Below are 13525 nucleotides of genomic sequence, written 5' to 3' on the forward strand. Positions count from 1 at the left end.
CCGGATTAATCGCCCCAGAGTGCTTCGGGAGGCTGGCAATGCTCCTGGGCGGGCGAGAATCCAACAAGAATACGGTTGGACTGTGGGGTTTACGTTTTATAAAAAGTGGTTTCTAACAGAAAGGGGAGCTGCTCTATGTTCCATGAACCTGGGCAATATTCATCAGGGTCCTAAGTTCATCATGAAGTTCTTCATCCTCTGCACTATAATCCTCCACCTCCTGGGCCACATCTTGTCCCCTTCAACCTCTAGATCTTTATTCATCACCTGCACAGTCCCTTTGGCCTCAGGAGGTGCATAGTGACAATTTTGGGAGACCCATATATAAGTCTAGTGACAAGGCTTGGTGCTTGTGGTCGGTTGAAGGAGCGCTCAGTTGGAGAATGTTCTTGGGGTTGGACCTCCATCTCTCAGCCTTGCATTCTTGAATGGAGAGAGCTGGAGATGCAGAAGGAAAGCAGCTGGAGCCTCACCGCTGGGAAGGCCAGATTGAGACACCAACCCCAATTATTGTGAGCAGAATACTCCACACATCTTGGGGTTTTTGTGTAATGATTGTGCAAGTCAGACTTGAGGCAAGCGCTGAAGGCTCTTCAGGGCTGGCAACCTCTTCCCAATCCCACTGGGTTCCAACAACCGCACTAACACTTAACTGTACAGAATATGTTCAGTTTCTGTTAATTGATTCTCATGGGAAACTTACAGATTCTGGCCTCACACAATTAACTCAAGGCAGTGTCAATTTACTCTTGGCAGAAAGCCAAGGTCTGCTTGACCTAGAAACTACTTACTCTGATTGGTTAACGACCAGCACTCAACTCTTATCTAGGGATTGCTAGCTCAGTTTGTTGTGAGGTGTGTTAGGAGTAGAAGTGCTGTGTATGGTTTTGAGAGAGAGAGAAAGAGAGGATTTATTTTGCTTTTTATTTGTATGCAGAAACTCTGCTGGTTTTATTTTTCCTTTTAATAAATCCTGTAAATAGTTATTCTGAGTCTAGCTGACTAGTCATTACTGCCGCAACTAGCTTCCTCGCTGTGCAGGAAAACTCTACTATGTTTGGGCTAAAGCCAATAGGGCTATGCCTGACACTCCAAAGTTCCATGAGAATAGGCACCTGAATGCAGAAGCCAATCCAAAGGGGTGGCTGGTAGTGGAGGTGGTGAAATGCTTAAGTTCTAAGTTTTTCGTGTGCGCTAAAACTCAGTCTGCTTGGTTGTTGTTTTTTATTAAAAAAATATTTTTACCAACATGCTATAATATTATTGTTTTAGTTAAATAAATTATTTTTCTCCTTCCAATAAATTACAGCAGAAATGTTGTCCAAATATGGACAGTAAACTTATTAAACCTCAGAATGATTTCATAATTATCTGTCTATGTATTTCTAATAGTGTAACCAAATCAGAAATTTTTGATTTAAATGGAATCATACTGACTAGTGATTTACCGTAAATTGTGATTGAAATGAATTTGATTTATATCAAACCCACCCTGATTGCAATCTACCGCAATGTCTGAAATAAGGCTGGAAGTATACAGAGGCAAACAGGACAATGTCCTGGCAGCTGCTACTACTTAGGGGTCTGAAACGGATAAATGACAATATTATCAATCCTCACACACTCAGTTTCATCTGCAGGCAAGCCAAGATGCATCCTAGCAGGACTTTTGGGTTTGCGCTAGGCTATAATTGGTGGTATTCAGGACAATCCAAAGTATGGAGAAAAGTCGTAGTGAATACAGATGATCTGGGACAGCCAAAACCCTCAGCAGGGAGGTTGGGTGAAGGGGGTGGGGGTCAGGGGTGCTGGAAGGGGAGGGGTCTCTGTCGAGGCTCCTCACCTTCCTTTAACCCTTCCATGGACTCCCTCTCTCCGTTTCCCCAGCCAGGCGCCCCACGACCCCAGGGAGAATGGGGGGCCTCAGCCCCACCCCCAGCCCTGCTTGGGGTCCTCATTCCCCTTCCCGCCAAGGCCTCCAGGGGGGCAGGGCAGCTGAGCATCTCTCGGCCCCCCAGGAAGAGAAAGGGGAGTCTGGCGGTGCTGCTGCTGCCCAGGAGATCTTGCAAGGCCAGCCCTGCAGGTGTTGGGTCCCCCCTTCCCCCCTGGGTCGCTGTGGGAAAATGGTTTGCACATAAAAACATGAACAAAAGCTTTTTGTTATTGCAGAGTGATTTTGCAGCACAAGATATTGCTAAGAGCATGATGAGCACGTGAACACTAATGATTGGCTCACGTAGCATAGTACGCTCTTTGTCTGCGGGAGGAGAAAAAAGTTGCATTCCTTTGATTTGTTACTTTTGGAGGACAGAACAGAACAAGCTTGGGCTGGAGCAGAGAGAGGACGATTTATTTTTACTGCTGATTTTCTTATTGATGCCGAGCTGGTTTCTCGACATTTGGATCTGATGATATGGTTCAGGCCTCCGGGCCTTCTGCAAAAAAGCAGCACAACGAAGGTGGCGCTTCATAATAATGTCCACAGAAGGACTCCACCCATGTGAAGTAGAATTGTGGGGCCAATCAGGATGATGCCATACTGGTTGCTGGGGGGGGGGGAAATAAGGATGAGAATGGTAAATTATTCCAATGGCCACTTCCGAGCAACCTGTGTGGTATTTCGTGGCTTGATTATTGGCATGTAAAAACCACCATCCAGAAGAAGTCACACAACCATGTCTGCAGATACAGGAGCCCATTTGCTGTAAATAAGTCTGATGTATTGCTCCTTGTACTGCTGAGCCAAAAGTCCAAGCCCAATGAAGCGTGATGACACAGATGGGATGGTTACTATTGGGAGGCAAAACCCAAGTGATGCCAGTCCTACGAGGGCATCCTTCAAAGCCAGGCTCATTTCCCAAACAAGAGGCGGCAAAACTATAATGGTAACTAGTAGTCGCAGTGGCTTCCCAGGGGGAAGGGGGGCCAATGCGGTAGGGGTGAAGATGGCCTTTCAGCGTGCCAGGAAACACTGGAAAAGCTGTGGAAGAGCCTCTTCCATTGCAGAGGTGACTGTGATCTTGTCCGCTGGATTCTTGTGTCCTTTAAGGGCAGAAAATAGTGGAGACAGAGTGGAGGTGGGCAGGTCCAAGTAACTCTTTATCCAATTCAGCTGTCCAAGAATTTGTTGTAAATCCACCAATTTAAGATGATCTGGGAACTGTAGTTGAGGCGTGACTGGAATGGCTGCAGATGCTGTCAGCTTGTGTCCCAGGTACGTAATGGGTAAGGTCCGCTGGATTTTTTCCTTAGCCACTGTCAATCCAACAGGTTGCATCCTTTGCAGGATTTTGGGACACTGTGGAGGACAAGGCCGTGGCTAAAAGGTGAGCTTTGTGCGTCTCAGTGCCCACTGACTGGCAGGCTTTAAGCATATCAGCAATGGCTATATTTGATGTTGCCATTAGAGGGCGCAGCGCTCTCATTTGCATTATCAAACACAAGCTGGCGAACAATCGCTTCTTGTGCTGCCAGGTCCTGAACTTGCCGCTTGAGGGTATTATACAAGCGATCAACAAATTGTCCATAGGGCTCTGCAGGGCCCTGTCCGACGCTGCCCCATCGGCCACCGCGCTCATTCTTGTCATCAGGGACAGAGGCCAGAGCCTCTTGGGCTGAGGCTGTGGTGGCTGCCCAATACTGAGGGTCGAGAGTTAGCTGTTGGGCAATAGTAAGAAAATTGCCTCCACCCGTCGTTAACCCATCAAGAACATCAGCTTGGGTCAACACGAGAGGGGCTGGGGGTTGGGCGGCACCAACAGCCAGACCAGCCAGAACAGCCTGGTGACCAGCCTGTGCAGCGTTATTAAGATTATTTCAAATCCCATCACCACGACGTTGGCAGGCCCAATGCCAAGCTTGTATAAACAAAATCATTTGATGAGGCTGCATAACAGTGCAGGCTAATAATTTTACATCCTCTGGAATCAGGTTTTGCTGAAAAATAGTGCCAAACAGTCCCAGGGTGTAGGGTGATTGCAAGCCATTTTCCCTGACAGAAGAATACAGTTCCTTTATGAATCTCAAATCAAACTGTTCATGCCTGGCTGGTCCTCCCCCCGGGGCAGCAGGAATAATTACAGGGAAGAGATTCGGAGTGTCTGAATCAAAGGCAAGCAAGGGAGCAGGAGCATGAAGAGTCTCTTGGAGAGGAGTGGAAATGGGGGGTGTGGAATGCGAAGAATGCGGGGGAGGGACGACAGGAGCCGAAGGAGGGAAAAAAATGTCTGGCGGTTTAGGCTTAGGAGGCTGATAAGACGCTGCTTCTGAAGGCAACATGAGAGCTGGGAGGGGGGGGGGGCAAAGGAGCCGATGAAGCAGCCAAAAGGATATTTGCAGGAGTTAAGCTTGACATAGCTTTATAAACCTTACACCAGGCATGCAAAACTTTGACATCAATCTGAGAATGGTTTTGGAAAAATTGTCCTATCTTTTCCCAATCTTTTAACTGCCAATTTCCATCCTGAGGAAACCAGGGGCAGTGAGTGTCCAAGGCTTCTATAAGGGACTTGAGATCAGCATCTGAGACAATAAGGCTGTTGCTGGCCAAAAGAAATTTAAGGTCTTCAAAAAACTTTTTCTGTGGTGGAGAGAGAGACTGCCCCATAATGGCAAAAGAAAGGGGGGGGGGGAGAGCAACTCACCGGGATCCACTAGGTGGATGAATGACGTCTGGAACCCTTGCAGGGCGAGGTGAGAGCTAGACATTGTAAAACAGCGTGAAGTCCGAAATAAATCACATGGGGTACCAAATGTCGAGAAACCAGCTCGGCATCAATAAGAAAATCAGCCTCACACCAAGATGACTTGAAGAAAAAGCTTTGGCTTCAGCCGCGCAATGTTTATTATGTGCAGTAAAAATAAATCGTCCTCTCTCTGCTCCAGCCCAAACTTGTTCTGTTCTGCCCTCGAAAAGTAACAAATCAAAGGAATGCAACTTTTTTCTCCTCCCGCAGACAAAGAGCGTACTATGCTACGTGAGCCAATCATTAGTGTTCACGTGCACATCATGCTCTTAGCAATATCTCGTGCTGCAAAATCAAGGGGAGGATCTCCTTCTGCATGCCAAGCACTCAACCGGGGTCCTTCTGCATGCAGAGCAACTGCTGCATTGCTCAGCTACGGCCCCAAACAGCCAAGCCCAGCTTCAAACACCAGCCCTCCCCCCCCCCCCATTCAAAAACCACCCACTGGATTCAGAGGCAGTGAGGGATCCAGACAGACAGAGGCGCCCTTGCTCTGGAATTCCCTTGCCAGCAGGGAGACTTCAAAAGCCGCCCCCCCATGCCTCCCCCTTCCCTCATTTAGTAGGGAGACTTGTCATCTTGTGGTTGGGTCATTTCAAATCCAGTTTTTCTCTCTCTCCCTGCAATTTTAAGCAATTCTGGCTCTTATGATCCCTGCAGGCTATTAAGTGTTGTTCTAACCTCCCTATTGCAGGTGGAAAGAGGAATGTGGGGCTTGCTTATAATATCTTAGGGTGGCAGGATTAAGATTTGGGACTGGGACTTTCAGATTCAGAGCCACTTTTCGCATGAGATTTCTTCCAACTATTGGAGGAAAGTATGTCTGAGGTTTAGGATAGAAATATAATTATTACGGGTGAATTTAATGGAGTAGGATCACTGGACTATGACAGAACACTGAGGGAAAGTGTCTCAGAAGAAGGCAAAATACCAAATACTTTTTTTATATGGTTACAACAATGGATCTACTAGATCAGGGGTCAGCAGACTTTTTCAGACCTTGTTGGGGACCAGACCATATTTCGGGGGGAAATGAGCAATTTTGGCCCGTCCGCAAAGAGGCCTGAAGATGTTTGGCTTTACCTGTCCCAGTTGTCGTCCCAATAGCCGCAGTTGGGCTTCTCCAGCCAGGTGCCAGGGCAGGGCAGGAGGCTGCGTTGGCTGGTGAAGACAGAAGCAGCAGCCCTGGCGGAGCCAAGGACAGAGGCAGGGGAACCGGGGCGTTGCTGGAGCTTTTATTCACCACCTGCTGCTGCTTCCCAACCCGCAAGCGGCAGCTGCGGCCGCTGCAACAAACCGCCTGAACGCCATGGGAGGAATGAAGGAGGGAGGGGGTGACGAAGAAAGCGCGTGAGGAAGCGGCACGGAGAAGGGGCACAGAAAAGGAAGGAGGGGCGGACTGAGGGAGAGGGAGGAGGAGCAAGAGGAAAAGGCAGCAGCAGCCGGCAGCCAGCGTCACACCCCCTTCCCAGCGCCACCCTGCTGAGGCAGGCAGGCGGGTGAGCCGACTCCCCCCATTGATGGCACCCGGTGTGGGACAAGATTGCTAGTCCCTGAGGAAAAGAGCGCCGCCAGGTGAGGGAGAGGGAAAGAACGTGCGTGCTGGCAATCCATGCGGCGATTCCCAGACCGTCCGCAGGCCGGATCTAGAAGGCAATTGCACCTGATCCGGCCCACAGGCCTTAGTTTGCCAACCCAGATGCTTGGAGATTCAGACCCCCATTAGAACAAGAGTAAACATGTTCTTCTGATTCAAAGGATTCTGCGAGAAGAAGAAACATGATCTGGATATTGAAGGAACTGCCTACAGGATTAAAGACTGTAGAGATCCAGCCAAGAACTATATCAGATCAAAACTCAAAATGGATGATAATGAGGGGTGAAAAGAGTTCATTGTATAGATGGAGACTAAATAAGGTTTTTTTTGAAAAACACTGAATTACAACATATTCCAATTACGTTAAGAGTATCAAAAAATGTTAAAAACATTTGGAAATATAGGGGAGGATGAAACTTTCACTTTTACGAAGGATTTCAACCATAAAGAGAAATGTTTTACCTAAGATACTGTTTTTATTCTAAATGATACCAATAATAAATAATACAAGCTTCTTTAACGAATGGCAAAGAGATATTTCATGATTACTCTGGCGGGGGGAAACAGAATAAAGTATAAAATTTTGATAGATACTAAAAATAGAGGTGGCTTCGCACTGCTAGATTTTCTACTACGAGGCAGCCTCTTTGTGTTGGTTAAAAGAATGGATATCGTTGGACAACACACTATTGCTGGATTCTCAGTGGAATCTCGATTGTAGAACGCTTCGGAAGTTGAACGTTTGGGGCTTTCAAACGCCAAGAACCCAGAGGTGAATGCTTCCATTTTTGAACGCAATTTGTAAATAAAATTATATACAGTGGTGCCTCAGGTTAAGTACTTAATTCGTTCCGGAGGTCCGTTCTTAACCTGAAGCACCACTTTAGCTAATGGGGCCTCCTGCTGCTGCTCCGCCGCCGGAGCACGGTTTCTGTTCTCATCCTGAAGCAAAGTTCTTAACCTGAAACACTATTTCTGGGTTAGCAGAGTCTGTAACCTGAAGCGTATGTAACCCGAGTACCACTGTATTAATAAAATTATCTATATATAAAGCAATCGAAACACTTCCCACACTGTTGGGTTGAAATAAGCGACAGACGAATGGCAAGGTGTCATACGGGAGGCATCTCTCGAGCATGTCTCGGAGAGTCCCTTTTATTGAATATTACAGCATTTCCACATATGTGCTTGTTGCTGATTGGTTAACATGAATACAATGCAAGGGTTGAATATAGGTATTAATCATCAATAGATTAAAGGGTGGGAAAGGGAACACAGAATTGGACAGGCGTGAAACCTCCTTATTAAACTATTAACTAGTGATTGAGTATCAAGACTTAAACCATTACTAATGATTGATTTTGCATGACATGAAAGAACATAACAATCATGATCTGTGGATGTGGTCAACAATGCGTTAAGAACAGGTCAGGGTAATGAACTCAATGTGAACTGATCAGAACATTCCCAGACCCATGCGTAGAGGCAAAAACATCCCAGCATCCATCCCAGCACCACACTCCTTCCATTCAAACCATTTTAGATTTTTCAGTTTGTGGATTGTAGGGTTTCAACTCTTAAAGCTTTTCCTCCTTGCGAGTCCATTGATGGTTTCTAAGAACATCAGGACTGAAGCTCTATGTACGCTCCATATACGTAAGTGGTTTTCCCTTTTAGAGTTCGCTGATGTTTGCTAAGGTTTCCACTTCTATTGACGCTCTTTCCACACTCCATACATTTATTTGCTTGTCCCCGAGTGAGTCTGTTGATGTTGTCTAAGTTTCCTGTCTGTGAAATTAGGGTTCCACTCTGAAAGAAACTCTTTCAACTCTCCATACATTTAAATGGTTTCTCCCGTGTGAGTCCGTTGATGTCTTCTAACATTTCCAACATTGGTGAAGCCCTTTCCACACTCCTTACATTTAAATGGTTTCTCCCCTGTGTGAGTCCATTGATGTTTTCTAAGTGTTCCACTGCGATTGAAGCTCTTTCCACATTCCATGCATTTAAATGGTTTCTCTCCTGTGTGAGTTTGATAATGGGTTCTCAGCTCTCTCCTCTCAATGAAACTCTTTCCACATTCCATGCATTTAAATGGTATTTCACCTGAGTGAGTCCATTGATGTCTTCTTACTGATCCACTAGAAGTGAAGCCCTTTCCACACTCCTTACATTCAAATGATTTTTCCCCTGTGTGAATTTGATTATGGATATTAAGTGCTGTACCATCAATAAAGCTCTTTCCACATTCCATGCATTTAAATGGTTTTTCCCCTGTGTGAGTCCGTTGATGTTTTCTTAGTGTTTCACTGTGACTGAATCTCTTTCCACAATCCATACATTTATATGGTTTTTCCCCTGTGTGAGTTCGATGATGGATTCTAAGTTTTCTATTCTCAGTGAAGCTCTTATCACACAGCATACATTTAAATGGTTTCTCCCCAGTGTGAGTTCGATGATGGGTTCTCAGCTCTCTCCTCTCAATAAAACTCTTTCCACATTCCATGCATTTAAATGGTTTTTCCCCTGAGTGAGTCCATTGATGTCTTCTTACTGCTCCACTAGAAGTGAAGCTTTTTCCACACTCTTTACATTTAAATGATTCTCCCCTGTGTGAGTCCGTTGATGGATTCTAAGTGTTTCACTGTAAGTGAATCTCTTTCCACAATCCATACATTCAAATGATTTTTTCCCTGTGTGAGTTTGATTATGGATATTAAGTGCTTTACCATCAATAAAGCACTTTCCACATTCCATGCATTTAAATGGTTTCTCCCCTGTGTGAGTCCGTTTATGTTTTCTCAGTGTTTCACTGTGACTGAATCTCTTTCCACAATCCATACATTTATATGGTTTTTCCCCTGTGTGAGTTCGATGATGGATTCTAAGTGTTCTACTAACAGTGAAGCTCTTCTCACACAGTATACATTTAAATGGTTTTTCCCCAGTGTGAGTTTTATGATGAATATTCAGTCCCCTCTTTGTACTGAAACTCTTTCCACACTCCAAACATTCAAATGGTTTCTCCCCTGTGTGAATCCGTTGATGGATTATAAGGCTTCTCCTCTGACTGAAGCTCTTTACACATTCCATGCATTTGAATGGTTTCTCGCCCGTGTGTGTCTGTTGATGTTTTCTAAATGTTCCACTATCGGTGAAGCTCTTTCCACACTCCATACATTTATAAGGTTTTTCCCCTGTGTGGGTTCGTTGATGGTTTCTAAGGTGTCCAATCTGACTGAAGCTCTTTCCACACTCCTTACATTCATATGGTTTCTCCCCTGTGTGAGTGTGTTTATGTATACGAAGGTTTGAACTCCAACCAAAGCTTTTTCCACACTCCATGCATTTAAATGGTTTCTCTCCTGTGTGAGTACGCTGATGTTTTCCAAGTGTTCCACTGTCAGTGAAACTCTTCCCACACTCCATACTTTCAAATTGTTTCTCCTCTCTCTTTTCACATTCCATGAATTTATATGGTTTCTTCGTTATTCCCATTGGACATGGCCCTCCAGAATTTTGACTGCCTTCTCCATTGTCTTCTTTCAACAGGGAGGAGCGGGGGGAAAGGAAACCTAGGAAGAGAACAAAGGAATATTACACACATCAATTAGCACCTGCTCTTATTTTAACATCTTGTAAATTCTCTCCTGTCCTCCATATGTTCCAATTTTTTAGCATAGGCAAAAGAAATAATGTTAAATAATGGTAATGCATCATCAGCCTTTCATAACCCTTAATTATTGTTAATGAAGCAGCATTATCTTAGAATACGGTTGAACTGTGGGGTTTATGTTTTATAAAAAGTGATTTCTCACAGGAACGGGAGCTGCTCTATGTTCCATGAACCTGGCCAATATTAATCAGGATCCTAAATTCATCATGAAGTTTTTCATCCGCTGCACTATAATCCTCCACCCCTTGGGCCACATTTTGTCCCCTTCGACCTCTAGATCTTTATTCATCACCTGCACAGTCCCTTTGGCCTCAGGACGTCCATACTGACCATTTTGGGAGACCCATATATAAGTCTAGTGATGTTACCGGAAAAAATCCGAGGGCTCCCTTGGACAAAAACAAAGACACCAACCAGGATAACTTGGAGCAAAACAGCAGCCTGTAGGCTTGGCCTTTATTGAACTGTTGCAACAGGGTGGGTGTTCCCCTTACTTGCAGGAGAGAGGAAAAGACCCAGAAAGATGGTGTGCAAGACCTTATAAAAACTTTTGAAATTCCCATCCTCTAGGTCAAGCCCATCCCCAGAAACATCATGCATACATTACAGAAGGGGATGACATCATGCATACATTACAGAAAGGAGGGGTTGAGGGAGGAATTGTGGTGGTAACCTGAGTGTCCTGTCACCTGGCTGGTTCTTCCTTTCCCCCTGCCCATGAGTCACTTCCAGGAGACAAAGGGGAGTTTGCAGTTTCCTGCCCCCCCCCCAGGGAAGATCTGATCATTGTCCTTTGTTTCAGTCCATGCTGAACCCACTCCCATATGCAAGTTCTTTGTGATCTTGATTGTCTTCTGTCTGGGATCATCAGGGTTGACATAGCAACTGGGCAGGGCTCCTGTGGATGTGCTGGGATGGTGAAGGGATTATGGCTGACCAGAACCAAGCCACCCCCTTTGATAGTCCTTGTCATATGGAGTAAAATAAAAATGGAACAGTGCAAATCCGATGTATGGTTGATTTTCTATGAATTTATAACAGAAATGTGGCGTATGTAGTGTGTGAGTGTGTGTGAAGTTTGTACAAACAGAATGATTGGGGTGGGGGGGTTCCTGCTACAGTGACAAGGCTTGGTGCTTGTGGTCGGTTGAAGGAGTGCTCAGTTGGAGAATGTTCTTGGGGTTGGACCTCCATCTCTCAGCCTTGCATTCTTGAATGGAGAGAGCTGGAGATGCAGAAGGAAAGCAGCTGGAGCCTGACCGCTGGGAAGGCCAGATTGAGACACTCACCCCAATTATGATTTATAATAATTATATGCCGCCAGGTCTCGCACCTGCCTCCTGACACTGGCTTATCTTAGCGGAGATTCCCTGTCCAGGCCTCTCTCACTGTTCTTCCTCCTTTGCCCTGGGTGGCCAAGGGCTTCTGGATATTCTAGCTCTGCTCCAACTGGGAATTATTTATTAAATTGTTATACCTCTCTTCATCTGAAGACCAGAAGATAAAAATATGTGTGACACTGAAAAAGGTGAGTATTAAAGGTGAATAATACCCATTGTGGGAAAGAAAAGAAAGAAGATGAAACCAGTGGTGTGTCCTCCTGAATGTAATATAACAACAACAACAACAAAAAGTGTAAAGAAGAGACCAATCTTCAGATCAGTTTCATATTCCCTGGCTGTATTTCTCTGCCATGATTGTGACTCAGAATCTTAGCCACACTTTTTTCTAGAATATCAAATGGATCTCTTTGAAATGGGAGTCAGACATTCTTGGGATTTCATCCAGACATTCCTTTAGTGTGGGCAGCAGCAGCAGCGGAGGAAGGAAGGAATTAACTTTGGGGGCAAACCATTTCCTTCAGAAGGTCTTCCCCAGCAGCCAGCAGGGTTGATAAACTGCTCAGTGTGGACACCTTGGATTTATAGTGTTAGGGTCCGGATACCAATCACAATCCCTCAGAAATGTCTCAAGAACCCTTAAGATCCAGTTCCACCAACTCCCAAGTAACACTGAGCCCTAGAGAAACCTTCTATGCTGAGTTGAGGCATCTCTGGCCCTCCAGATGTGGTTGGACTCAAAGTATCACCTGCCCAAGCAAGGATGGCCCATGGCCAGGGAAGATGGGAGTCTTATCTGGGGGGACACACTTTCTCCATCTTCCCCCTCCTCTGAAAACGCTTTCATTTCTCTTTTCTCCGTGATCTCCAACATCTTCCTGATACAGTCCAACCAACTCCTCACATTCCCAAATCATCCTGCACCATTGACTTCCCAAGGCGGCTGCATCGTGTCTGGGAGACTGGCAATGGGACAGCTCCTTCCACTGGATGAGAGGATAGAGGGTTAAATCAGGGCAGGCCAAATGGGACTCAGCACCCTCCCCTCCTTGCATCTGCTGCCTGAGGGGGCTGCCTCAGTTTCCCTCACAGTGGAGCAGGCCCTGAGAACAGCCTTCTCTCTGCCGCCCCAAATACAGGAAACACGACAAAGAAGGCCTTGGAGTGTCACCGTGGAACATAACAACAACAACAACAACTGGTTGTAAGTCCCTTTGGGCTGCCCTGGGCAAGAGCAAGCAAGTAATAGATTCAATAAATAAATAAAAATAACAATAATTGAAACTGCAGTACAGTGGTACCTTGCTTCGTTCGCAGTGGTACTTACTTCGTTCTCGTGGTCCGTTCTTAACCTGAAACTGCTCTTAACCTGAAGCCCCACTTTAGCTAATGGGGCCTCCTGCTGCCGCTGCGCCGCAGGAGCACAATTTCTGTTCTCATCCTGGGTTAGCGGAGCCTGTAACCTGAAGCGTATTTAACCCGAGGTACCACTGTAATAATAATAATAAGGCAGGCTCTTGAGGGGGGAACACGGGAACCCACCCATTTCCATAACAATCTTCCCAATCTCTTGAATCCCACAGAGTTAAGAGATCTGATATAGTGGGAATAATGGACACCAGGTGGATGGAGAGGAGGAGTTGGGCCCAGGTGTCTCTGGGGAGGAGACCTTTAGATGCTTCTCCACGGAAACCCAGGCATGTGGGAGAGACTGGAGTTGCCAAGAGCAAAGCCTCAAAGGGGGGAATAATAAAGGGGGCTTCCTCCCTTTCCTCTTTCCCCCCATGGTTGGACTTGCTCTAACAGCCCCCAGCGCCCCCTGCAGCTCCTGATCTGGGACTTGAGGCAGGGCAAGGACTGAGCTTCAGGGGAGGAGAGGGTGGCTGGATCGGGGCTCCTGCTCAGGGATCTCTCCCTGGTCTACGCGGAGTCATTCCTGGGCAGGAGGGGCAGATTCCTGGGCAGGAGGGAGAAGTCAAGGCAGGCGGCCCCCCAGTCTCTCCAAGATGGCTTTGATCCCTCCCCCAGGGATGCTCCCTTCCTCCCTCCGCCCCCCAACTTCCTCCTCCCTCCGCCCCCCCCCAGGGTCCCCTTTCCCCAGAGGCCCCCCTGGCCAGCTCAGCCTTCCTGCCAAATCTCTCCCCATCCCAGGAGGGACACGGGGGTC

The 13525-nt window shown here is 46.4% G+C and overlaps 2 protein-coding genes across 2 annotated transcripts in view; both read right to left on the bottom strand.

Annotated features, from left to right (window-relative positions):
• Nucleotides 1-13525, bottom strand: part of LOC144326624 (uncharacterized) — a 297359-nt gene that overhangs the window by 228060 nt on the left and 55774 nt on the right. The window lies entirely within an intron of this gene.
• Nucleotides 7449-12232, bottom strand: LOC114592540 (uncharacterized). The gene is made up of 3 exons (XM_077923703.1): nucleotides 12169-12232; nucleotides 9018-9917; nucleotides 7449-8868 (listed from the first exon to the last, which is right to left on the bottom strand). Exons 1-3 carry the CDS (start codon nucleotides 12230-12232, stop codon nucleotides 8183-8185), a joined length of 1650 nt encoding a protein of 549 aa, XP_077779829.1. The 3' UTR covers nucleotides 7449-8182.

Source organism: Podarcis muralis, chromosome 2, assembly GCF_964188315.1.
Source record: "Podarcis muralis chromosome 2, rPodMur119.hap1.1, whole genome shotgun sequence".
NCBI classification, from domain to species: domain Eukaryota; kingdom Metazoa; phylum Chordata; class Lepidosauria; order Squamata; family Lacertidae; genus Podarcis; species Podarcis muralis.

What these genes read in the sequence shown, in the direction of transcription:
- LOC114592540 (XM_077923703.1), bottom strand. Translation starts at nt 12,232, where the DNA reads ATGTTGGAGATCACGGAGAAAAGAGAAATGAAAGCGTTTTCAGAGGAG. An exon ending in GGAGGGGGAAGATGGAGAAA is followed by an intron (nt 9,918 to 12,168) that starts GTGTGTCCCCCC and finishes TTCTCTTCCTAG; the next exon opens with GTTTCCTTTCCCCCCGCTCC. An exon ending in AGGGAAAAAATCATTTGAAT is followed by an intron (nt 8,869 to 9,017) that starts GTATGGATTGTG and finishes GGACTCACTCAG; the next exon opens with GGGAAAAACCATTTAAATGC.